Raw genomic sequence first — 26,931 nt, 5'->3', positions numbered from 1 at the left:
GAAAAATAATTACAAATTGTAAATTTTACTTATTTAAATACATTAAGTGTCAAATACTGATTCGGAAATTTTTTACAGTGTGTGTGTGTGTGTGTGTGTGTATTTGAGTTTTGTCAGACGTGTATCAATCAGATATGATTATTTACGTCTGGGACCGACCTTTAACGTCACCGTCCGAGAGACGTGACCAGGGCTCGAACCTCTGCATCAATTTGTAACTTCCCCACAGCTTGGATTACAGGCGCACGCCACAACGCCCAGTTGTGTGTAGTAAGTAGTACAAGTAATGAGAGAGGGCGCTATGGTATGAATATAAGAAAAGCCCAAGTCCTAGACTTGGGCTTTTCTTACACTCATACTAAAGTTTCCTCCTTTATTTAGGGCATTTCTGAGATGATTTCAGATTTATCATTTATACACAAGATAAGTCATTGTATAAGGAACATTTTCCCATATTTAACTCAATTTCGCCCAAAATTGGACTTGGGCCGTTTTTATATTCAGATACTCAATTTCCTCAAATGGCAATTAATCGTTATTATACAACGCCCCCTCCCCGAAATATGACTGATTTGAACAAAATAAGAGAATTAATACGAGCAAGCGAGAAAAAAACCCACACAATTCCAACAAAATAAATTTGTATAATTTTTGGCTCGCTCTCCTCGCTCAGTTGCAGAAAATCATAAATAGGGCACCGTTTGTACCTCGGCCCTCATACGCACCTACCCCGTGTATCTCTACCCACTTATTTCTTACCCGAATAATAATATCACTCAACTTGGTATTAACTTTGTCCTTGAATAGACAACGAATGCATTTAGTTGAAAGCCTATTAGCGGGCTACTTACATCACAACATCGAGCATACAATATAATATTGATGATTGTATGTGGGTATAATATGTTTTATATTGATGTAATTTTTTTTTTTTGGGGGGGGTGTGGTGGTGTAATGTCTTGTTTGGAACTCATCAATTTCCTTTGGATGGGGATAAAGCAAAATAAATCTTCGTTGACAGAGACTCATGATCGAATGCCAATATATTCCTATTTTTGCAAACGATGTTTTATTGGCATGTAGATGTACTGTATTCTAATATTTTGAGTTACAACGTAAATACAATACACAAATTAATCTTTTTCCCTCAGGATTGTTTTAGTTCAAAATAATTAATCGAAAAAAATGTTTTATTAAGATTTTTAACTTTAAAAGGGAACAAAATGATGACAGAGCAAAGAAAGAAAAAAGGTATAAAAAGTATTCGAATGCTAAATGCGTAATTGTGTAATTTACAGACGTGCTTCAATCAGTTATGAGTATTTACATCAGGGAACAACCTTTAATGTCATCACGAAGACGTAAGGCTCGAACTTTTTCCATGAAGTCTGGAAAAGAACTAGTGAAGAAAAGTTTATTGTTCATTTGTCACTAACAAATAAATTAAGAAGACTATAATTACATCATATCAAAGATGGTGATAAGTGATATCGCGTTAATGAGAAGAATGAGGGTATGTAAATGACACGATAGAAGATCATCTCAAAGTGAATCTAGTTGTGGATTTGAAAGAATGACATTAGGACAAATTAGGTCTTTGTACATGATGTCCCTGTCGCCAGTATTACTCTAGAGTGGTGACACGGATCCTTATCAAATGATTATTGTCCCTGACACAGTTTAAGCTTCCCAAAGTTTTCTAAGGATTTTTCGTGCATGCAATTCTTACAAATACCCACGAGATGCTTAATATTATTTTCGAATGATCTTAAAATGCTTTGGAGTATAGGCCTTCTTCTACGGCACTGCGACAACCACCGATTATTTCATTTTTCTTTCAGATTTCCTATTTTATATTTGAAAACTCATATTGCTGTATGAAACTACTGTAATTTGTAAACAAATTTTCGGCATAACTCCTATGTGTTGAAGATCGCATGCTCGATTTGTAATGAAAATCATAAGTCAGAAAAAATTGGAACCAGTGGGATTCGAACCTGTTATTTACTGCTTTCCGGACAGCGATTTAATAAAATAAATTATAATTTGTAAACAAATTTTCGGCATTACTTCTATGTGAAACCATTTTTTAAATATAATTATAATGATCATAATTATTTCCATGCAATTATTTGCAAACTCAAAATGCATTATACTCTTCACCAATAGGCCTACATAGTACACGCTTAGATTATCTACAGCAAAAAGTGTGAATATATATATTTTCTTGTAATTGTTATTGTCAAATTTGTGAGATATTTCATTTTCCGTAAGGGGGGGGGGGGGGGGCTTTCAAGAAGTATGACTGTATCATCATTCTGGTATTATGTGGAGTGTTGTAGAGTGTGAGATTATACTAGCGCGTTTAACATCAAAACTATGAACAACCTGTCGCCGTTTCAACAATCAGTGGTATAGGCCTATACCTCGTTGATCTCGATCGCGTCACGTGACGACAGATATCGATGTCTGGATTTTATCTGAATGATCTCAACTTTGTGCCTACCTATTCAATCAAGTACTGTCTGTAATGACAAAAGAAATATTGATCATCACATTGAGGTAGGGGAGTGTAGTAGGGGAGTGTAATCAATTAAGTTCTACACCATATCGCTAACATTATCTATATCAAACTCTTTGTCATTTGGAACATTAAAGGGATGGTCCGGGCTGGAAGTATGAATAGCCTAATAAATAGAGTAGAATTCACTGAGCAAAATGCCGAAAATATCATCAAAATCGGATAACAAATAACAAAGTTATTGAATTTTAAAGTTTAGCAATACTTTTTGAAAACAGTCATCATGAATATTCATTAGGTGGGCTGATGATGTCACATCTCCACTTGTTCTTTTGTATTTTATTATATGAAATTAGGTTTATTCAATTTTTTTCCTCCAAGAACTAGAAAAATTGGATTGACAACTGATTTAGTGCATTAGATATTTATTGCTGCAACTTATTTCATTATAAGGGAGACATATTATTCACACAAATATGAAATAATGAAAAAAATATGATTTTATGCAATAACATAAGAAAACAGAAAGTGGAGATGTGACATCATCAGCCCACCTAATGAATATTCATGATGACTGTTTTTACAAAATATTGCTAAACTTTAAACTTCAATAACTTTATTATTTGTTATCCGATTTTGATGAAATTTTCGGCATTTTGCTCAGTGAATTCTACTCTATGTATTAAGGTATAAATATTTTCAGCCCGGACCATCCCTTTAAGTTTTATGACGAAAAAAAAAATCGAGAAATCATTGTTTTCCGTATCGCCAAAATGCAGTATCTGCAGTAAACCTACATGTGCTTCCTATATTTGATATAGCCTAATCATAATTATAAAAGTAGTTATATAAATTGATATTTATTCATAATGAAGTGAAGAGAACATCAAGCAGGGCTAACTAGCAAGCGATTATTAATTTTTTTCATGGACATACAACATCGCTTCACGCATAGAACATTCAACATACTAACACTAAATTCACGTGAAAGTCTGCATTTATCAACAGTTGCCAAATATTCAAAAATTGAAGAATAGAAAACAGACAAGCACGATTTCTCTCACAGGTTGAATCGATGGGTGAACATATTGACATGACCTTTCAAAAACTAAATTGGATTCAAATCCTGAAAGAATAGAGATGTAAAATGTTTAATATAGAGAGCAGATGTTTTCATCGAGTTTTGATACGTGTAGGTGTCTCACCAGAACACAATATTCCCACGAAAAGGGTGAAAGTATAAGATGTGGGTGGGATGTTCAAGCTAAATACCAACCCTTCAATGCGTATGAACTTGAAGAAACAAAATCATGATCACCACCACTACTAGCAACCATCATCATTATCATCATCACCACCACTCTAACTCACCACCACCACCACCACCATCATCATCATGCGAGCCCGAAGCGCGAGCCAGAAATTTTGTGATATTCTAACCTAAAATGTATTATGTTTTACTATAAAAAAAAAGGCACTTTCCATTTTGAAAAAAGGAATTTTTTTCCTACGAGGAAGGGGGGGGGGGGTGGGGCAAGTGCCCCCTGCCCTCGGTTCCGCCGCCCCTGTCTTACAACGTATGCTTTTCAATCTTTTCTTCTAAATCTTGCATTCCAATGCTTTCTTGGCCGATTAAGAAGCAATTGTCTGTTTTACTCCCAGTACTTTCACGTATCCTGAATCTGTCAATGTCTACTGGTGTTTTACAGATAGTTCTTTTATTACACAAGTTTAGGTAGTTATATAGACCTGTGTCTACAATTCGTAAGTAAAGTTGTAGCAAAACAGAGTTCTTTAACTGTTACTGCATCTCCTGCACACCTCAATCCGTTCCATGAACCTATATTAATGACATAAATATTTCCATATCTTCTACCATGAAAATGACCGAACATGTAACAAACTTGTGTCGTACTCCGCTCAACGGGCAAATCTACAATCTCAATCGCATCAGGAGTTTCTTAGATAAGGACACATGTCATAACTTTAATTGTTAGGACAGCACGTGTGCCCTCCATGCTTGACTACGGTGGGTGCTTGCTTGGGGATATTAGTAAACAAGATAGATAGATAGATAAATTTTATTTTCACACGGTAAAAAACCCAAACAGATACAGAGTCTGATTTGTATTGGGGCCGTGCCATGAATAAAATGTACAAAGTAAAAGGCACCCAATCTTAGTATACATGTACATGAATAATACATAAAACATAATAATCATAATTATTAACAGGTGATAATACAAAAAAAAGTTAAGTTTATACAAATAATTACGAATTGTAATCAAATGATAAGTTGGAAATATACAGAATATCTATACAGGAAGACTTCAACACCTTATGAATAAATGATCACGCTTAATATGTCAAAACCAAAAATGGTGTCATAATGCTACCCCTATACTAAATGAACTTCATTATCGAATGCCGTCTTGTTCAAACTTATAAATCTCTGTCAACCACACTTCCTTCTTACATTTCTTCACTATTTCAGCAACAGAGATCAACCCTCCATCCGTTCTATATCTTGCCCCCGTCTTTGGAACATATTCCCTATATCCCTCCGAAACATCTCTTCTCTTGTATAAACTATAAACCTTAACTTGTCACATGCCATTAATGAAAAATCCCTATATAATAACACCACCAACCAATAACACCACCAACACCATCATCATCGCCATAAACATCATCATTATCATCATCATCATCATCATCATCTTCTTCTTCTTCTTCTTTATCATCATCATTATCATTATCATCATCATCATCATCATCATCATCTTCTTCTTTATCATCATCATCATCATTATCATTATCATCATCATCATGCATCATCACCACCATCATCATCATCACTTATCATCTTCACTCATCATCATCATCATCACCACCATCATCATCATCATCATTATCATCATCATCATGCATCATCACCACCATCATCATCATGCATCATCACCACCATCATCATCATCATGCATCGTCATTTATCATCTTCACTCATCATCATCATCATCATCACCACCATCATCATCATCATCATCATCATCATCATTTATCATCTTCACTCATCATCATCATCATCATCACCACCATCATCATCATCACCACCATCATCATCATCATGCATCATCACCACCATCATCATCATCATGCATCATCACCACCATCATCATCATCATGCATCGTCATTTATCATCTTCACTCATCATCATCATCATCATCACCACCATCATCATCATCATGCATCGTCATTTATCATCTTCACTCATCATCATCATCATCATCACCACCATCATCATCATCACCACCATCATCATCATCATGCATCATCACCACCATCATCATCATCATGCATCATCACCACCATCATCATCATCATGCATCGTCATTTATCATCTTCACTCATCATCATCATCATCATCACCACCACCATCATCATCATCATCATCATGCATCATCACTTATCATCATCACTTATCATCATCACTCATCATCATCATCGTCATCATAGATAAACAACATGTAAAGAAAACACGACATATAACGCACACACATACGCGTACACCATCACACTCACCATATAATAATACAATCATTAAAATTAGGTTCTGTCTATAGAGACCTATCTTTTTTATCCTTTGCTCCCCCTCTATATTTTACTCATAGAAAATCATAAAATTGCGCCATACCCAGTGGCGTAGCAAGGACTTTTTTCCTGGGGGGGGGGGGGCACTGGGGGGTCCTTGCTTTTTCAGGGGGGGGGGGCAACATTTTTTTTTCTGTGCGTGTCACAAGGGCCAATCCGACTTTCGCCAATAAGGGGGGGGGGGAGCCGAAATTATCTACACCTATATATTTCCCCGATCGGTCACTTCTTAGATTGACTCTTATAAAAACGGGACACTCTATTGATATTTTGTAAATCATGAATAGGATGTGGTTAATTGGGTATCATTTATAATGCGAGCGTGAAGCGCGAGCAGAAAATTATTGATAAAAGTTCTGATCTCATACTGGATAATTCAAACACATTCTGAATAAAGAACATATATGCAGCAACATACATGGCGACTCCATATCACCCTATTGAGCAATATATGAATCTCATCGAACAGGCAATCCGAGCGCGAAGCGCGAGCAAAAATGTTATATAGTAACATGAAAGATTTGGGTTTTTTTGCAAGTCTTCCCCTCACATTATTTTATTCACTCGTCTTCCTCCTCTTATTTTCCTCTTCTTTTTTTCTTCTGTCTTTCCCCTTCTTTTTCTTTTCTTCTTTCTCCCTTTTTTTTTGCTCTGCCAATTTTTTCAGGGGGGCACCGGGGGGGGGGGGGCACACCAAATCTCAGGGGGGCACGTGCCCCCCCCCCCCCAGGCCCCCCGTAGCTACGCCACTGGCCATACCCCTTGTATGATCACTGCCTCTGATATTGAGCACTTCAGTTAGATCCGATTCGAAGGATCATGAGTGGCCGATAATGTCATGAATGTCTCGCAGCCTTTTAATGGGTGGTGGTATAAGCTGAATAAACAAAATTGTCATGCTGGATTGACATCCCGTAAACTCTCAGAAAAGGTAGTTATGTTAGTTACTATGTTAACTGTCAACTTAGTGGTTTAAAAAAATACATGTAATCTATGATAATCTATTACGAACCTGTTATCTTGTCTATGTTCAACATTTTCAATGTATATATTTTTTACTTTTAAGCCATGATGTACGACAGAAAATGACTTTGGTAATTGTGTGAAATGGAAATAAACGAAATGAACAAATTGAAGATAGGGGAAATTGGGGGCTGTCATTTCACAACACATCACACACACCTTCCAGTTCCAGAGAATCAACACCTGTAGAGAAAAAAAATCAATAAACTGAATTCTTGAATTTGGTGAAAATATGGAATTCATGTTTTGCTGCTGCATACTTTACAGGTGCGTTGGAGTAAGAAAGAAAGAAAGGAAAAGAAAAGAGACTTGAGAGAGAGAGAGAGAGAGGGGGGGGGGGAGAGGGGAAGGAAACGAGAGAGAAAATGGAGAAAGGGGGCAGGGTATAAGGAAAAGAGAAAGAGGGGTTAAGTTGGAACAAGTAAATGAAATTAATTGTCTTATTATCAATTTCCCTTTATCTTTCAGCAAGTTCCACTTGGACTTATGCAGGAGCTGGTGATACCGGTAAGTACACCAGCTACAAAATTATGGTAAACAAAATTTAAGAAGAAATGAAATATTTTCAATTTAACAATTAGTTTGGTTGAGTTCTTTGGTTTCTTTGCCACAGGCCTCTTACTTGTGTGTCGAATTGTTGACATCGACTTCAGCGTCGTGAATAAACAATTTCATTATGATTATTTTTCCTCCTTTTATATTGACAATGTTTCTTATTTTGACCATAACCTTCTATTATGTCATGCAGTCTACTTTCTAATTATTTTCTATCTATATGAAAGTTTGTTTGTTCGTTAGATTAATTAATTTCTGCGTTTTAAAACATGACATACATATATCAGAAAATTAATGAATACGTTAACACATTCTTTCAAATACAAGACAAATAATATGGAAATAAAACAAAAAACAGGTCAGATCATCACACTGAGAGGGTTGCTTGATGTATGTAATGACGGCCTCAAAATGAATAAGGGTTTGAATAATAATCATCACCATCATCATTGTGAACATTAAGGCGATGAAGGTAGTGGATATTTCTATAATCTCATGACGATGGTAAAGGTGAAGAAGAAGGAGAAGAAGAAGAAGACTTTTTTTTGACTTTTCAAAATGAAACTTTATTTACAATCAAACTATAACATATATACAAATAAAATATGAGAATAATATACTTTATAAGTACAAATAAGGACTCATATAAACAAACCAAGAAAAAAAACATTACACAACCAGTAAAGTAAAGGTAGGCTTACATTCCTATATTCAAAAAGACCAAACTAATTCAAAAGAGGTGCCGACAGAACAAAGAGCATTGTTCACACACCATCGCTTTGAGAAGGCATTGACATTATTTTGTAACTTATGAAACTCATAATCTAGAAGAATCCTGCTTTTCACTTTGGATTTCCAAACCAATAGGGGAACTGAAAAATTCAAAGAACGATACAGCCAATAAATGGTACTTTTGAAACTAATAAACAAAAAATTACATAAACGCACGGCTTCCCTGCAACGGCCCGAAGCATGCGGAACCAGCGCCCAGTATAATTCAAAGTCGATAATAATGTTCGGAATGAGACGCTTAATTAGATGATGTAGAACGATGAGTGATGGTTGGATGGCCGGACATTGTATTAAGAGATGGAAGATGGTTCCCGTCTCACCACACCATCCACACTGAATTGGAATGTCTTTGTTGAAATGATGAAGTACTGGTAGAGATGGTAGGACATTGTGGAGAAGCTTGTACTGTATGTCCCCGTCTTTTTTAATTGTAGGTGGGGCATATATTTGTGTCCAGTTAATTTTCGTGTTACTTGAGAGAGTTCCATTTTCATGCCAGTGTGAAGGAAGTGATGAATCGTAACTGTTTACTCGGCGTTTCAATGCACGATAAATATATTTTGTAGATAGTTCAGCTGTAGCTGTCCCTCTCACCAGTTTAATCACTAAAGGGGTGGGTGAGCTGCAAAGTGGACGAAGAGGGGCTTTGAGTCCAGCTAAAGTAAAAATAGTAGGGAAGATGGCAGATAGGCGATATTTCAGGATGGAAAGTTCTTGTCCAATCAAACGTCGAGAAAGGCGTTGACGACTTGCATCGTAGGCTGGATGGAGTTGAAGGCTGTCAACTGTGCGCCACTTGCCGTTGAAGGGGTCAATGATGTGCTTAATGAGCGTGATTCGACACACGAAGAGCCGTGCAGGGAAGACCGTGCTGCCTTCTAGCGATGGGGGAATTAAAGGAAAATAATTGAGCGGCATGTTTAAGACATGATTAACTGAGAGGGAAGTAATGTCAATGTGAGCTCCTGAGGCCCTCCAAGCAACTAATAATTCTGAGTAAAAACATTGCAGATTGGTGAGAAATTTTGGGTCTAAATCAATAAAACACAATTGGGAATCAAAGTTTAGACCCCTGTATTTTTTAAGATTGAGAGAGCAGAGTAGGTAAGCAGGGTGAGAGCAAAAATTAAGAAAGCGTTGAAAAAAACAGAAACGGAAAGTGTGGACTCGTGCTTGGAGAGAAGCTAAACCAAGTCCACCATTGTTGGGTTCACAAGACAATATTTGTTTCTTAATGAGATGACGTTTATTAGACCAAACAAAATTGACCAACATGTCCTGGAGTTCATTGAGTGTGTGATTGGGGACCGATAGTGTAGCCAGAAAATGAAACACTTTTGTGGCAGCTAGTTGGTTAGCTACGAGAATCTTGCCTTTAAATGATAAATAATTAGAAAGAGGGGTCCACCGAGAAAGTGTTTTATTTAGTCTATCCTTACAAATCACCCAGTTTTGTTGATAATAAGTATTGGTGTTACCTAATTGAACTCCAAGAAAAGTTAATCCTTCGTTACTCCATTGACAAACAAGTGGTTTATCATTTCGTCGACACCACGATCCAGCCCAAAGGCCCTTTGACTTATTGTAATTTAAACAAGCATTAGAAGACTTACTGTACGTATTATAAACATTCTGAATAATATCAAAACCATTTTCAGAAGATAAAAATATTGTAACATCATCAGCGTAGGCCGATACAGATAAATTCAAATTAATATCGGGTATTTTAAAATTACACTGGGCCAGATTTTGTCTAAGTAAGTTGAGAAAGGGTTCAATTGCTATTGAGTATAGCATGCCCGAAAGAGGGCATCCTTGCCGAATCCCTTTTTGGAAATGGAAGGGTGCGGTTAATGAACCACATACTTTAACAAAGCTTTCTGCATGACAATACAACAACTTAACACTCGAGATAAACGAGTATCCGAATCCCATTGCCTTCATTGTATCAAAAAGATATTTATGAGATATATTATCAAACGCTTTCTTTTGATCAAGATTCACCAAGGCAAGAGGGATATCGGCAGAATTTGCATAATGAATAATGTCCCTTATTAAAATGATGTTATCATAAATGGTACGACCTGGGACACAATAAGTTTGATCCTCATGAATAATGCTCCCAATACAGAGTTTCAATCTACTGGCAAGGGTTTTTGCAAATATTTTATAGTCCACGTTAAGAAGTGAGACAGGACGCCAGTTGGTAATCTCAGCAAGATCTCCCTTTTTGGGGATCAAGCTAATGATTGCCCTACGAAAAGAACGTGGTAAACTGCCATTTGAAATAGAAAATTGTAAGACTTCAAAGAAATCATTCTTAAACGTGGGCCAAAAAGTTTGATAAAACTCCGTAGTGAGGCCATCCATACCCGGTGTTTTATCTTTTCCTAATTGTTTGACAGTTTGTGTTAATTCTTCTACTGAAAAGGGCGAATCGAGATTTTTCTGTTCATCCTTATCCAAGCGTTTAATGTTGGAAAAAAGTTCAGCAGAAATACCATCAATGGGAGAAAAACTATAAAGGTCCTTGTAAAAAGAGTACACATGGTTCTTAATTTCATTTTCATTTACTGTGGTGCGTCCTGAGGGGAGGCGGATCTGAGAAATTCTTTTCCGTGAAGAGTTCGACTTCTCTAAGTTATAAAAGAAGGACGAGCTCGTATCAACCTCTTGGACTAGTTTAAAGCGTGACCTAATCAAAGCACCCTTGGCATCATATTTTAACAAATTATTAAGTTCCTTTCTGTTTCTGATTATCTCTTGTTCTGTATTACTTGACAAAACAAAATTGGATTGGAGCTGCTCAATAGTGTTATTAATTTTCACAAAGGCAGCCCGTTTTTCATCAGCTATCTTTTTTCCATACATTTGAGTAATTCTTTTAATATGGGATTTGCCAGCATCCCACCACATCAAAATGTTCACAAATTCATTTTTGTGAAGCCTCCAATCGGTCCAAAAATGTACAATAATATTTTTGAAATTCTCGTCATCAAGTAAAGAGTTGTTGAAATGCCAGTATGCACTTCCCCTATGTTTGTGTTTGGGAGGTTTTAATTCTAAATAACCCGCATCGTGGTCAGAGAGAGAGCATGGTAAAATGCCGCATTTGTGAATAGAAGGGGTGAGACCAACAGGCAGATAAAAGCGATCTAGTCTTGCACGCGAGACGCCATGAATGCTTCGTGGGTTTCGCCTATGCCAGGTAAAAGCTTTTTGAGAAGGATTGAGTCTGCGCCATGCATCACAAAGGGTGAAAAAATCAATCGTTTTCCCAAGTTGTGTAGAGATTTTATGTCTATGTTCTTTTGGCATGCTCAGGCGATCAAGAGCGGGGTTAAGGGTACAATTAAAATCTCCCCCTAACATAATAACGCCATTATTTATCGTGCACAAGTGATCATGAAGTGATTTAATGGCTTTTAAAGCAAAATTATCATCTTGTGGTATCAAAATATTATACAAGTGATAAAATGTATCATCAATGCAAATTTTCGAATATAGTATATGACTGTCAACTATAGCTAAGCTATCAAACGAGCCAACAAGATTCTTCTTTACAATGGTGGTTATGCCGGAACCTCGAGAGATACCGGAAGAACAATTTATCAAATATGATTTCCATAAATTCCAACAAGAAGAACGTGGCGTTAAATCATAAGTTTCTTGCAGAAAAATAACATCAGGACTAATTGCAATATTTTCAATGTAAGAATGAATAGAGGCAGTTTTCACTGATCCAGAACATCCTCCAGTGTTCAGCGTGAGGAATGACAAGGTCATTGCAAGGTGGAGAGCATACAGGGTCTTACCAAGCATGTAAAAAAAAGAACTAAGCACAGTCTTCTAACTTTCTGATTAATTTTTGTACCCGCTGCTGGGTACTTTTCTTGAAGGCTGAACTATTCCGTAAAGGAATCAATTGCCTAACAAGGCCGGGTACATTCGAGGTGAATTTCCGGGCAATTTCAATTGGTTTTTTTCTTGCTTTGACTGTCTTTAGAAACTTCAACAAATCTTTGTCAGACAAAGGGCCCTGACTTGACGGAAAAGATGACGCCCAATCGACCGAATCGTCGTCAGACAGGGTGTCATCCCACAACGAGGAAGGGGTGGAAGGGTTTGGGGAGGAAGGAGCTGAAGAGAACTGGATAACGGGGGAGGGAGTGACTGAAGAGGGCTGAAAGGCGGGGAAGGGTGGAACTGAAGAGGATTGGATGCCGGGTGGGGGCGGAGCTGAAGAGGACCAGGTGTTAGGTGACGATGGGGCAGGAGAGGACAGGAGGACAGGTGAAGGAGGGGGGCCTGTTGAAATAGGTGTAGAGGGGGGTGATTTCCTCATTTTCCTTGGTGGAGTTTTCGAAGTGAGGGGAGTAAGAATCGGGGTGTCAGGAGAAGATTTTGAAGGAGTTCTTTTCCTTTTAGCAACAATATCAGAAAAAAGTCTAGTGGGTGGTGGAGGAAAAGGTAACAGTGGTTCTGAGGACTTTGGCGATTTGGGGGTATTCGACTCGTTTATCTCAGAGGACCCCTCAGAACCGACAGAATTGGCGTGATTTGAGGGCCTTTCTGGGAGGATGTTCTGTTTCTGCCCATGAACGGGCTCTACATTAAGAGGCACATTATTCGTGATATGAGATTTAAATCCCTTTGGTTGATGTTTTGGACCTACCTTGCCCCTATCCGATACTCTCTCGGTAAGACCTTGACGGTCTGTCTTTTTACAGGTCCGGCTAAGGTGACCCATTTCCCCACATTCAAAACATCGAATTTCGTCAGTTGAAACGAAGACGCGATAATTCACACCCTCAAGTGAGAAATCGAGATGGGCGGGTGGGGTAACATTAGGATTAATAAGGACCTGAACCTGTCGCCGAAAGGACAAGATATGGGAAAATGGTTTATCTTTGAAACCTAATGGAATGGAACGAATTTGTGACACGACCTTACAAAAGGCTGCAATCTGTTTCACTAACAAATCGTTGGGTATTTCAGGGTATACATTCGAGAGAGTCAAACGAGTAGTGGGCAAAGTAAGTGGTGACAATTCAATAAACGAGTTCTGAAAAGTAAAGCCTTTGTCTACGGCATCCAGCACTGCCGTACGAGAATTTAAATAAATTGCAATTCTCTGTTGGCTGATGCGAGATGCCGAGACAATACAGTCAGCTGGTACACATGCGTTAGCAAATTCCTTTACATAATCATGAATTGAAATAGTTGGAGTCGAAACAAAACATATACCATTCTTTCGACTGACTCGGGTAGGTAGAAAACCCGAGGGTTGTTGGGCTGAAGTCCCGGGAAGGTCCCGGGGCTCCCGCCCAGCATCAGCCGCCATGGCCACTTCACTCACAACAAGAAAAAAAACACTTGAAAATTACACAATTTTACAGAAAAATACAACCCAACAATGGTGGACCAAATAAAGCTTTGCCTTAGAAAACACTAAATACTACTCATAACAACAATAGGACCAGAAAAGGCCCAATAAAACGAAAAATCTTACGAGCTCACACGAGACACTTCCCTCCACGTTAAGAAGAAGAAGAAGAGGAAGAAGAAGATAATGAAGAAGAAGATGATGATGATGATGATGATGATAATGATGATGATGATAATGAAGATGATGATGATGATAATGATGATGATGATGATGACAGTGGTGTGATGGTGGTGGTCATGTGGGTGGTAATGATGATGATGACTGTGATGGTGGTTGTGGTGGTGATGATGATGACGACGACGACGATGATATGATGATGATAATGATGATGATGATAATTAATCTCTTTTATCCAGATCAATCTTTTTGGAAAGACATTCCGGGATCCTCCTGCGATGGCTCATCTCAATCACCTATCAACATCGTCACAAAGTGGACTCGAGATATTGAATATGCCTCATTCAATCTAGAGTCGTATGAAGATGTTACCATGGACGCGACTGTAGAAAACAACGGCCATGCACGTGAGTCTAGATATAAGACCTGCCACGCAACTTCTGTCAGGATATTGATTGGCCCAATTACATACCATGCATGAGTACCATGATGGGATGCACGTGCGCAAGACAGAGATTAGCTATTCTGCGCAAGCATATTTTTACAAATTAGCTACGTCACATAAGTTGCTATTATTTAAAAGTAGAGTTAACAGTTTTATGCGATTCAGAAAACGGAAAAACAACAAAAATTACGGATATCAGGAAAACACGGAATTCATGGAATTCAACGAACTTGAGATGAATATTTTCAGTCCGTCCGAAAATGTTAATAGGAAAAGTAAAGCTTAAATAATAAAAATCAAAGGAAAATCAATTGCAGCAAAACTGTGCATAAGTGAAAAACTTTCCACCAAACATAATGATTGACTGTGTATAGAATGTGTCTTCCAAGCTATATCTGCATGACAACGTGGTCCTGAGAAGCGGGGGTACTGGGGGTACCCTCATTATTTTTCTAGGGGTGCTGCGTATGTTAGGCAGCGCCCCCTGGAAATCAGATTGCTACGTTTATGCTAAAACCTTCATTTTGGAGTGGAAATCTTGGGTTGTCTATCCAAAGCTCTCTAGTAAGAAAGTGGGAGGGTCTTACTTCAAGATTTACAAGATTACTATATCAACTTTAACAGTATAACCAGGGGCGGATCCAGGATTTTCCAAAAGGGGGGCACATTTTCCAGAGGAAAAAATTTACAAGGAAAAAAAAGTTTTCAAACCAAGAATAAGGACATTCGTCTACGAAAAAAAATTGACAAGCAAGAAAAATAAAAATCAATTGTGCCTCTCAAGGGGGGGGGGGCGGCGCGGGTCGTCTTTGCCCCCCCCCCCCCGGATTCACAAGTGAGTATAACATTGACAAATCGTAGTAAATATATAATTATGTTTACACCCAAAACAGTTTGATTAATCATAATTTCAATCTCAACTCTACCGGCCATAACAAGTTAACAGCAACCTTATAACCATGATGAATATCTTCACGAATGTTTCGATGCTCATCCCCCATTAAACTTTATAACAAATAGGAGTAGATGAAAAGGCAGCGATTCAAGATGATTTTGAAAGACTACTGACGCTTTCTGATTAGTAAATCCCTGGATTATTTCATCAAGCTCACAATCATAAATGTATAATGGATTTGATTTGTATTGATGTAATCTGTTTTGATAATATACTGTTTTATTCATCTGAGTAGTTTCCTCTCGTCTTCCGAACCATAAAGGTTGTATACGTTTGCAGAAAAGATCAAAAACAATAATTTGATCATTGTTTGTTGTACTATTCAATTTAATGAACCTTTTTATGTTGATGTCGAACTTAACTTAATTCATGATACTCTTTTTTTATCTGTTAGTCGAAGTGGAAATCTCTGGAAGTGACGATACAGGTTATTATGATATAACTGGTGGCGGACTGACTGGAACGTTCAGGGCATACCAGTTCCATTTTCATTTTGGTTCCACTAAAAGGCAAGGGTCTGAGCATACTATTGATGGGGAGCGTTATCCCGCTGAGGTACGTAAGTCGATATTTATTCAGGGCCCAAACATACACTAGCGTACAGATGTGGGCATTGGGGCCCTTACCCCCTCTACCCCCCCTAAAAAAAAGTTATCGACCGAGGAAAATGAAGAAAAACATTAACATTTTTTATATGTTAGGGTAAAATATGAAATAAGGACTACCCCTTCAAAGAAACAAACAAAATAAACTTTGGACGCCCGATCGGGAAAAATACGGTTTAAAAAAAATCGACCCCCCCCCCCCCTATTGGCGAAAGCTGGATCCGCCCGTGGTTTTCGTCAATGTTAATGTTGTAATTTGGTTCAGAGAATTGACGTTCAAATTTTATTGTTTTACCATAGCATTTTCGCCCACTTTGTCGCTGTAACGCACAAAGAAGGTAATAAAAGAAAATACATTTACCCTGGAAACCCATTTTTACACAAATGAGCAGGTCCGTACCCAGAATTTGATTGCTTTTTTAATAGAGGGGTGGGGAAAACGGGCAAATCCAGAGTTTTACGGAGGGGGCAAATTTTAAATCAGAGCCGGTGACGTAAAGGCTTCCTGGCATAGCGCGTCGGGAAAATAGACCATACACATATTCCCTCACTCACTTGCGCAGATCTCCACACATGATTTTTAGGGGGTATTAGTTTTCGAATAAACGAAGCTAGCGAGCTGTGTTTTATTGACCTGAAAAGGGGACCTTTCACGCACCTTTGATAATTACAGATTACAAATTCTGAAAAATGGTTGATTGATATTACAGTAGGTGAAATGATGTTAGATCGAGGCAGATTTCAAATAAAGTTATGAGGAATGTGTGTATAGTGATTGGTACGAAGGCTTTTATTAAAGTAATAGATTCCAACACACATTTAATTTTTTTTAATGGACACATGCCGCCCCCCCCCCTCCGTGGCTACGTACCTGCTAATGTAATGGGTAACATCTCAAATTGATGTTGAAAATGTGTATATCCCATGATACCAAAAGTATTTTTTTCTTGCTTGTTCATGTCGGTGGTTCATAAATTGTCAGTATGGTGTAAACTCCATAAAGTTTAATCATTCCTCGATTTACGAAACATAAGGAAGAAGTATGAATGATTATTTGCAAGTTGTGTCCCCTTTTTCTACAGATGCACATCGTCCATTATGATACAGCATTTGAAGCCCCTGGTAGTGCTATACAGAATAAGGGGGGCATTGCAGTACTCGGATTCTTTCTAGAGGTTTGTAATATTCAATTACTTATGTTTGTTGACAGTCATAACGTATTGATTTCATGTAGACCTACAACCCACCATCCAATATGATTATGATGTTCAAGGTCTTGTCATGGTAGATTAGCAAGTTGTATATACTCAGTCAGGGGCGGTACCAGTGTATTTTGATGGGGGGGGGGGGGGTGTGCAGGCAAGACCATACACAGGTGAGGTCATTTTGAGTATTTTGTGTAACCCAGTCAGCCCCTTCTACTGTAGTTCCGCCCCTGTAAAAACTCTGTTGATAAGCCGTATTACGCACGAAAACGAAGATAATGTACTATTTTGCATCATCATCGACCCTCAAATTACAATGAATCATTTAAGAAAGGAAGGGGTGTTACTGCTATGTGATTATTAATTTTTTTTTATGAAACATTACCATTATCATATCTCAAATTAATAAATAATGATAATGATTATTATCATAATTCAAATGTTAATGATAACAATTAAAAATAAGAATTCTTATTATCATTCCCATTTGGACTTATACATGCATTAGGCCCTTGACTCTAACCATCGCCCCTTTCAACGCCTTCTAATCCTCTTTAATTTGTTGTCTGTTATATTCATTTCAAAGAGGGGGAGGGGGGGGTTGCTCTCAGATAATCAACAACAGATGCAACGGAGCTGAATGAATAACCATATTGCACATTCGATTTACACTTGACTGCGTTTAGCCTTAAACATGGGAAAACGAGAAACCAGCGACATGCAACATTTCACTTTGAATTAAAATAATCCTGGGTCTCATATATAATGGACCAAATCTTGTTTTTCGATAAACATGTTTTTATGGTTTCTTGTCAATTGGGGGTGTTAATTCCAAATATGAATGATATACCACTCTCGTGACCTTGAGCATTTCCCGCAAATGAGCAAAATCCAATATGGCCGCCAAAATATGAAAATTACATATGGAAATCACAAAAATTTGACTATCAAAAATTAATGTCTGTAATTGTGAAGCAGGAGTGTAATAGTGTCTGAAAACATGATTTCTTTTTTCAGTTCTCATTATCAATAAAGCCACTACAGACCCTGTACACTCCTTTATGCACAATATGAAAGGGTAAAACATACGGTTCTTAATCGAAAAAGTATAGTTTCCCCATTCGCATTGTATACTGTTAGGGTATACGACGGCTATTTTGGATTTCAAAATACAGCATTCATCGCCTATATGGCAAAATAAATAATGTATCTCGTTAGAAAACATGTTGCCATATATTTCATTCTTACATCATAGGCATTTTGTAGTAAAGCAAAGCCAAATTCTGTCAAAATTATTTCCCATTCATATTGTTCATAGTATAATTATAGGGACGTTTGGAATATCAAAATACAACATTTTTTACATACATGATATAGGTAATGATAATTTATATTTCGTTGATGGCAATGATTGTTTTCATATAGTAGCTCGTAGATCAAGATTACATGCGTTAAAATTTTAGTTCTCACTCTTGTGAAAATTATGTTCTGCTTATAATCGGAGTATGGCAGTGGTCCGTGGCAGCCATGATTTTGAATATCAAGAAAATAATTATTTTGTTAAAAATTGTGTTTTCAGACATTTTTTCACTCCTGGGTCATAATTACATGCATTTTATAGTCAATTTATGTGCAGATTTGTGGTTTCCATAGGTAAAATGCATATTTTGTTGGCCATATTGGATTTTGCCAATTGGTGAAAAATGCCCAAGGTTGAAAGTGGCATCATTCAGATGTGGAATCAGCACCCTCGAATTGACAAGAAACCATCATAAAATATTATATATATATATATAATACATATATATATATATGTAACATCTAATGGTTCAGTCAAGTTGGTCCTTATTGATAAGTTGTTGTCACAAAAGTAAAAAAATGAAACATTCAAACGATACAAAACAAAAGAATTAGTGAGTGAGGGACATCATTGTCTCTCTCATTCACATATCACTCTGTTGTGCTTGTGAAAAATAAGCGAAACTTTAAATGTCATAACTTCCTTATTTTACATCCGATCTTCATGAAATCTTCAGTGTTGTGCTTGATTTTCTTTATCTTTACTTTCTGGGGTGGACTTTACCTTTAAAATTTTAACATTAAAAGGGAGGGGATGTCAAAGTAGGGGCTCACACGTCATCATCCGGCATTTTCCCACTTTTCTTCTTTCCGGTCTTTTTTCTTCACTTTGTGACAAAGAGGAATTGATTATATATGGCAGATATGAGCGTCATAATGCAAACCTTATTATTTTATTGTTGAATTATCGACAACAACTAATTGATATTGCAATAATAGTTCATATACCCTAAACTTGACATTGTCATTAATTATTATAACAATTTAAAAACGGTAATTCTAAAGTTTATGGTTGATTATTGGAAACATCGACGATGCAATAAATCATATTTTTTTCTCCCATTCTATCTGTAGGAAGACGACGAAGATAACGAGGCACTTGACAAGATACTGGATCAAGTTAGTCACATTATGCAACCTCGTAAGTATTCACTTTTCGGATGGGGGGGGGGGGTGACTTGTACAAAAATCCCGCACATTGAGTCGATAAAGAAATAATATTGCTTGTATCATAAAAATTATTTAAGGCGTGTAAATTTATCTTTAAATGTTGTTAATATGCTGAAATTTGGCAAGTGGAAATTCTCAGTCTCATCGACTATTCTATCATTTAATAGTTTAGTGTAATACATTCATATTCTTTTTATAATGTCATTTCGTTATGGCCCCTTAATTTTCTCTGAAATTTATGCACATGTTATTCTGCGACGGAGAGTAACCTTTTATGCTCGCTCACCACGTTCTCTCGTAATATGAGAATCTAATTCCTCATATTCTCCTATATTGAAAGAAGTTATTGTACACAATTTGGTCTTTCAACCAATGAATGAAAATTTACTCGCTCGCATCGCCCGCTCTAGTACCCCCCTTGAAATACCCCTTGATTTGGGGATATTGCTATAATTTGGAAATTTGAGCTCAATATCAATCACCCCCCTCCCCCACCACCACCACCATCACTCACTGGCATCCAAGCTTGCTTTTCTACTTTCTTTCCAACGAAAGGATATACGTGAAGTCATACACGCATTTAATTCTGACAGTTGGTGATTTTGTTCTATTCGTAGATTTAATTTGACGAGTGCTCTTTTGTTGACGATCGGTGCAGGCAGACAGGCTAGCTATGTTCATTCGTGCTCGACTATCATGGTGACTTTGCTGGATGTTGGCGATGTTTGCGTTGTACGGTCGGCGAATACTGTATTTCGAATACAGTAAAGATTCCATAACTATACTATTAATGGCGCGTATAGGCACGCCACTAGGAATAACCATAGTCTTGCTGGCACAGACACTGATTGGCAGTCAAGAAGGCCGCAGTCGACAAGTGGGAGGCGAAATTAGAGGCAGTGTCGCGTCCCTATCAATATCATAGAGTAGGTGAAAACATGCCGCTAAGTATCCAGACTAATTCTTTGTCATGTTCCATATACCATGCACTACGGAGATCCTTGCCTTTTGTTTATGATTTACAGAATTAGAGTCCCCCAAACAAAATATAATAAACGAACGAATTATTTTAAGTTGACGACATAATGTTAAGGGGAGGGGGCGAAGCATCGAAGGAAGACAAACATGGGGTTTCCAGTTAGATGGAAAAAAGTAAAGCTTAGACACTATCATACGGATTATTTTTTGCGCCAGGCGCCAGGATATTTGATGGTGGGGGCGGTTTAAAGGTGACGTCCTATCAATATTGATGTCGGATATTATCAGCTTTAATACACGACACATAACTCTCTTTTTATACTCGTCTTCCTCCCTCTTTCTTCCCCTATTTCAGTATTTTAGTTTTTTTATCCTCTCCTATTTTGTTTTTCTACCTAAAAATGGATGGGATAGTCGCCCCAGCCCCCCCCCCCCCTCCTCTGTAGCACCGCCCCTGTAATTATATGCTATACTATAACCAGATTTTCAATCGAGTTTCAAAATGCATAAAACAACAATATTGATCTGAATAAAATTTCAGATACTGAAGAAGAGATACACGACTTGACCCTCTCATCCTTACTACCTTCATCACTTGATAAATTTTGGCGATATGATGGTTCTCTCACTACACCTCTGTGCAACGAAGTTGTGACGTGGACACTATTTGAAGATACCATCAAAATTTCAAAGAGTCAGGTAAGAGATATGCATGAAACATTGCGGTTATTGGCTGAAAAATATTCACTGTATAGTATTAATTGTACAACAGCTCAATAAATACACTAGAAAGGCTAAAGTGACATTCACATTCCAAGTTCAAAATGCTCATTATTATAAACTAAATTATATATCGTTTGAAGTCATTGCCGGAGTCATTGTAGTTGAATTGATTTGATATGATTCAATATTATACAAATCATGATTATTCATGATTGAACAAATTTGGCAAAGAACTGGAGATGGTTCATGCTTCAACGATCGTGACTTGGCTGTCATTTTTGTATTGTAGATAATTTTTTTTTACTTATATTCATATCATTGTATTCGGTTTTGTTTATTTCGATAGGTGCTGAAATATGAGTTATGAAAATAATATATTAACAAAATTTGTGATGTAGGCTTATTGATTTTCTTCTCTGATGAGTTCTTTCATAATTTCATTTCTATTCTTATTTAACTTTCTACTTTGTCAAGTATAATCATTATAGTTTGTTGATATATATCATTTTCTTTCATGGATGTATACACTGTTCAATCATAGTCAGTGGCGTAACAGGCGGGGGGGGTGGGCAGGGGTGAAAGTTGCCCCTTTCGGAATTCACCGGGGGGGGGGGGGGACGGGAAAAGGAGAAAAGGGTGAAAGAAAGAAAAAGGCGAAATGGAAAGAAAAGGAAGAAAAAATAGGAAATGGGGGAGGGAAACGTGAAAAAAAAACTTTAAAAAAATACAAAAGGGACTGAACGGAAGGAAAACGGGAAAAGAAAAACATGTGAGAAAGAACCAAAAAAAAACACACACCCGAAATATCAATACATTAGCATGATTAGAAAGAGTATAGGAAAATAAATTAAAAGATGACAAAAAGGGAACACAAAAGCGGGAAATGAATGTAGAATGGAATGAGCCAAAAGCTAGATTTGAAAATAAAGGAAACTGACAAGATTACACGACTGGGTTGCCAAGGATTGAAAATAAAGAACGGACACATAAAATTATGTATAATGTCTATCATAAGCTTGTTAAATCTCCAAAGCTACCAGGGGAGTGGGGGCTCTTCATCGGTAACCTTCAAAGGGCTCTATAACAGGCTCTTGTATGGACCCTTCCTGCATAAAACTTTACGTTGAAGCACTGGCGTACAGGGGAGGGGGGTTTCAAAGCCAAGGGGAAATTAAAGAAAATAAAGGGGACAACGAAATGAAATTAATGGAAAACAATGAAATATTTGGTTATTTGCTATGATGTGGAAATCGGTCACATAATTAGAACTTCATTTCAACAGGCCATTTTCTTTCTGGCTCGCTTCGCTCGCTAACTTTTGTTGTTGTTGTTGTAATTTTCCCACATTTGCTATGCATGTGCCCCTAAAAGCATTTGGATTATAACGTTACTGCGTTGAATTAATTAGCGGTCATCTGTAAGGTTTAAAATCTGTAAGGTTTAGTGTTCGCGCACAATCATTAAAAAAGCCCTGATCACATTGGCGTACAGACCAAAAAAAAAGGAAAGAGAGACGGGTGAAATATGATGTCATTTTCTGAATGTTATGTCAAAATTCATCACAAAATTTGATTTTTGCAGTAAAAATGTCGAAACTTTTGCTCACTCACAACTTTTCATCCCCCCCCCCGATACGCCATTATTTGCCCCTTCAAAATGTTTGCTTCATTACGCCATTGACTGTTAATACCATGGACCGGGAAATGTATGGCTCTTGACCCCCCCCCCCCCTGGCCACCGATCCCTGCTACGCCCCTGCTACCAATCAGAATAAGAAAGAAACCATTAAGGTCAACTTTTCGTAAAGCTGCCTTGGAACATATCTGTGTAGAAATTGAAGACATGGGATTTTGTTATCATTTTATATCAGTACTTTTAGTCTTTGTTACAGACTACATTCATATGCTAGATATCATACAATATCAATTTTTGTTCATTTGTAACTACCAAGATTAAAAACATAACGTTTAAACGGCCATACTACAAGGGACTAGAAATGACTAGCATAAATGCAATTTTCTGTTTCTTATTATCCTTGCTGTCTATGTATTCATAACTAATTGGCTATAATCTTATAAAATGGTTATCATTATTGTATTGGATGAAAATTAATTAATTAATTGATTAACTAATTGATTAATTAATTAATTCATTCATTCATCATAAAACACACCAATATATATTAAATAATAATATAATGAATGAATGACGGTATAAAAGGTAGATCTATGATTAAAAAATATCAAATAAACAAATTGGACCATGAAGGAATGAAATGCAAACGAACGAAGTAATAAGGCCAACAAATGAGATCAATTTTGTCTCACACTTTTCTTCGTTTTTTTTTTAATAGCTGCAAACCATGCGCCAACTGATGAGTGAAGCGGTAGATGAAGACGGCAATGAGATGCATATGTACGATAATTACCGTGATATTCAGGACCGTAATTTGCGCACCATCTATTCCGTGGTCACTGATGACGATGAGGGCGATGATGGTCACTTCCATCCATCACCCACTGATGATGCAGCGAGATCATCCCCTGGAATGGTTACCGTGATACTGGCTGCTTTCATTACAACATTCGTTTTCAGGCTTTGATTCGTTATTGCTATTCATAATTGGTATTCTGACATAACAAACTAGCAATCTAAAGGGCGGCATCTTTCTATCTCACTTTACAAAGAAAAAAAAATCTGAAATGACTTATCCTGAAATGGAAGCAAAACAAACTCACCTTTTCTAACTTTTTCAAATTCACTAATTCTAACTGCATGCTGTAATCTGGTGAAATTTCAGAATCTGATTTTATGATAAAATACAACATGATTTTTTTGAAATAATAAAATAAACCTTACAAGGCCCCATTTTTTAAAGGAGAATAAAACATTTGAAATTAGATGGTTTCATGTGAAAAAGAATATGAAAGAAATATTATTGAAAGTTTAAAGGAAGATTGAATTAATAATAAGAATGTTATGAGCTTTGGAAATTGCCAATGGGAGGATCTACATAGCATTAGTAATCGTAATTAATGTTCAAATGTTCATAACTTTCTTATTATTCATTTTGTCTTCCTCAACCTTTCATTGATTTGATTTTTCTCTTTTATATGAATTTCAACTGGTTTCAGGGATTCATTCTCATTTAATATTCCTTCAAGGAACAGTTACATATTCAAATTTTTTAAACAGCAAAATTAGTTTAAAAAATGCTTATAAAAGTACGAGAAATTTATCAAATTGGAACTTCAATATCTGTCTATATCAGATGAAAGACAAATCCCTTTTCCAGTCGGGAAGATACATTTATTCATATCATAAAATTTTAAATGGTAGGCATATTTGCTGCTGTATTATGAAAGATTATATATATATATAATGTGATGACAAGTTTACTTGTACCAAACGCTCTTGAGGTGTGAGTATGAAACATAATGAGATGAGGCCAACTCAAAAGATGACGCAGGACACCATTCTTAGCTTTAGCTTTCGTCTTTAATAAGACTTCGTCAGAAGCGTCTGAAAATATAAGGAGATACAACATCCAAGTTTGTCTTGCACATCAATGAATTACGGTATAATTAAGTTGAATATATTCCATAATCTCATTAGACAGGTGAATGTATGAATAAGTTAATTAATTAATAACAAATAATTAATTCGATTAAAGTAATAATTATATAAATGAAGAAGACATACCTGTAATTACAGACTATTGTGGTAGTAAAGTAGGATGCCTACCGTATTCTATCTCGTTCTTAAAAAAAGTGTCACAAACAGCGACCAATGTTTTCATTTTTTCAATTTGTGACACCTTTTTTTAAGAACGAGATAGAATACGGTAGGCATCCTACTTTACTACCACAATAGTCTGTAATTACAGGTATGTCTTCTTCATTTATATAATTATTATTTTAATCTAATCAATTATTTGTTATTAATTAATTAACTTATTCATACATTCACCTGTCTAATGAGATTATGGAATATATTCAACTTAATTATACCGTAATTCATTGATGTGCAAGACAAACTTGGATGTTGTATCTCCTTATATTTTTCAGACGCTTCTGACGAAGTCTTATTAAAGACGAAAGCTAAATATAAGAATGGTGTCCTGTGTCATCTTTTGAGTTGGCCTCATCTCATTATATATATATATATATATATATATATATATATATATATATATATATATATAATAATTGCTACTCTGTTTTCATCAATTCATGGACTGCCTCAAAAATGCATAACAAATACGTGTATGATACTAACTTTCAGTTAATTTAAGTTAAATTAATGAACTTAAACATGAACTTACTACTTAGCGATATGTAAACCACGAAATGGATTACAACGAAATGGACACATCAGCACAGCATAAATTCAGTCTCACTGGGCCCCAACGTTTTTTTTTTTGTAAGTTACGTAACTATTATTTTAAAACATTGAGCTCATATCCAGTGATAACTGAATTAAAAGTTGAAGGTTTTGGGATTAAATAATACACATCTAGAATGAGAAAACAAATTTCGATCAAAAATCTTATTGTACATGTTCATATTCATATGATTGAAACAAGATGTATACTGGAAAAAACACTTTTCTCTGCTAACGAGATTAAGAGCTTTTGATTAAAGGTCCAGAGCAGGACAGTTTCATTTGCTAAAGCTAATAAATCATTGCTTTCGTGTAATAATTTTTGAGAGTTTGAAGTAGAGATAATTCACTGTCCTAACAACTTGTACTTTGAATGTTTGTTAACTAAAAGGGGGCATATGGATAGTCTCTAATGTTCTTACAGGTTGCTTAGAAAACTAAGCAAATATACTACTAATTTAATATAATACTAAATGGAGTCACTTCCAAAGTTCAAAAATCATATTTTATGATATCAGATGATAGGGTGCTTAGGTATGTAATGATATAACAGTACTGTGAAACTGTTGAGTGTTTTGTAGTCAGTACAAGCATTGCACCAAGGAATTAACTTTTGAGTAATAACCACTTGCAGCTGAGCATTACTTTTAAAAAAAATCACTGATTTGTGTCAAAATCTGAATGTATGTAAGTATTGATGTAGGCCCTTCAGGAGAGAGAAAACTTTCTTAGTCGTCATGTAAAGTCAGCACGTCAGGTTTTGCCGTTTTGTTTCATTTTATTTTAAAATATTTTTTCGATAGCCTATATTCGGCAAGACACAATTTATGGAGCTATAATGAAATTAGAAACACGCTTTCTCAGTACTCATGTCAAAATCCCCGATTCTGGGGGCGGGGGAGGGGCGCCCTCAGTTTGGAATTCAAAAAGACACCAGTCAATTTTTTTCAAAGTGTTTGGCCATGGAGTTTATGACAAGTTATACTTATGATAATAATA

The 26,931-nt window shown here is 36.5% G+C and overlaps 1 protein-coding gene across 2 annotated transcripts in view; it reads left to right on the top strand.

Annotated features, from left to right (window-relative positions):
• The window catches only part of LOC129254076 (putative carbonic anhydrase 3), a 49,055-nt gene extending 24,809 nt beyond the window's left edge, over positions 1-24,246 (top strand). For both annotated transcript variants that reach the window (XM_064104893.1, XM_064104887.1), the window contains 7 exons: positions 7,665-7,703; positions 14,349-14,516; positions 15,904-16,064; positions 17,197-17,289; positions 19,753-19,819; positions 21,368-21,525; positions 23,903-24,246. In XM_064104893.1, coding sequence (XP_063960963.1) covers positions 7,665-7,703; positions 14,349-14,516; positions 15,904-16,064; positions 17,197-17,289; positions 19,753-19,819; positions 21,368-21,525; positions 23,903-24,151 — 935 coding nt within the window. In that variant the 3' untranslated portion in view covers positions 24,152-24,246. The remainder of the gene's footprint in view (positions 1-7,664; positions 7,704-14,348; positions 14,517-15,903; positions 16,065-17,196; positions 17,290-19,752; positions 19,820-21,367; positions 21,526-23,902) is intronic.
• The last annotated feature ends 2,685 nt before the right edge of the window (positions 24,247-26,931 follow it).

This window comes from Lytechinus pictus, chromosome 1 (assembly GCF_037042905.1).
Source record: "Lytechinus pictus isolate F3 Inbred chromosome 1, Lp3.0, whole genome shotgun sequence".
NCBI lineage: Eukaryota > Metazoa > Echinodermata > Echinoidea > Temnopleuroida > Toxopneustidae > Lytechinus > Lytechinus pictus.
Note: the sequence above shows the minus strand (reverse complement) of the source record. Positions and strands in the feature narration are given on the sequence as shown.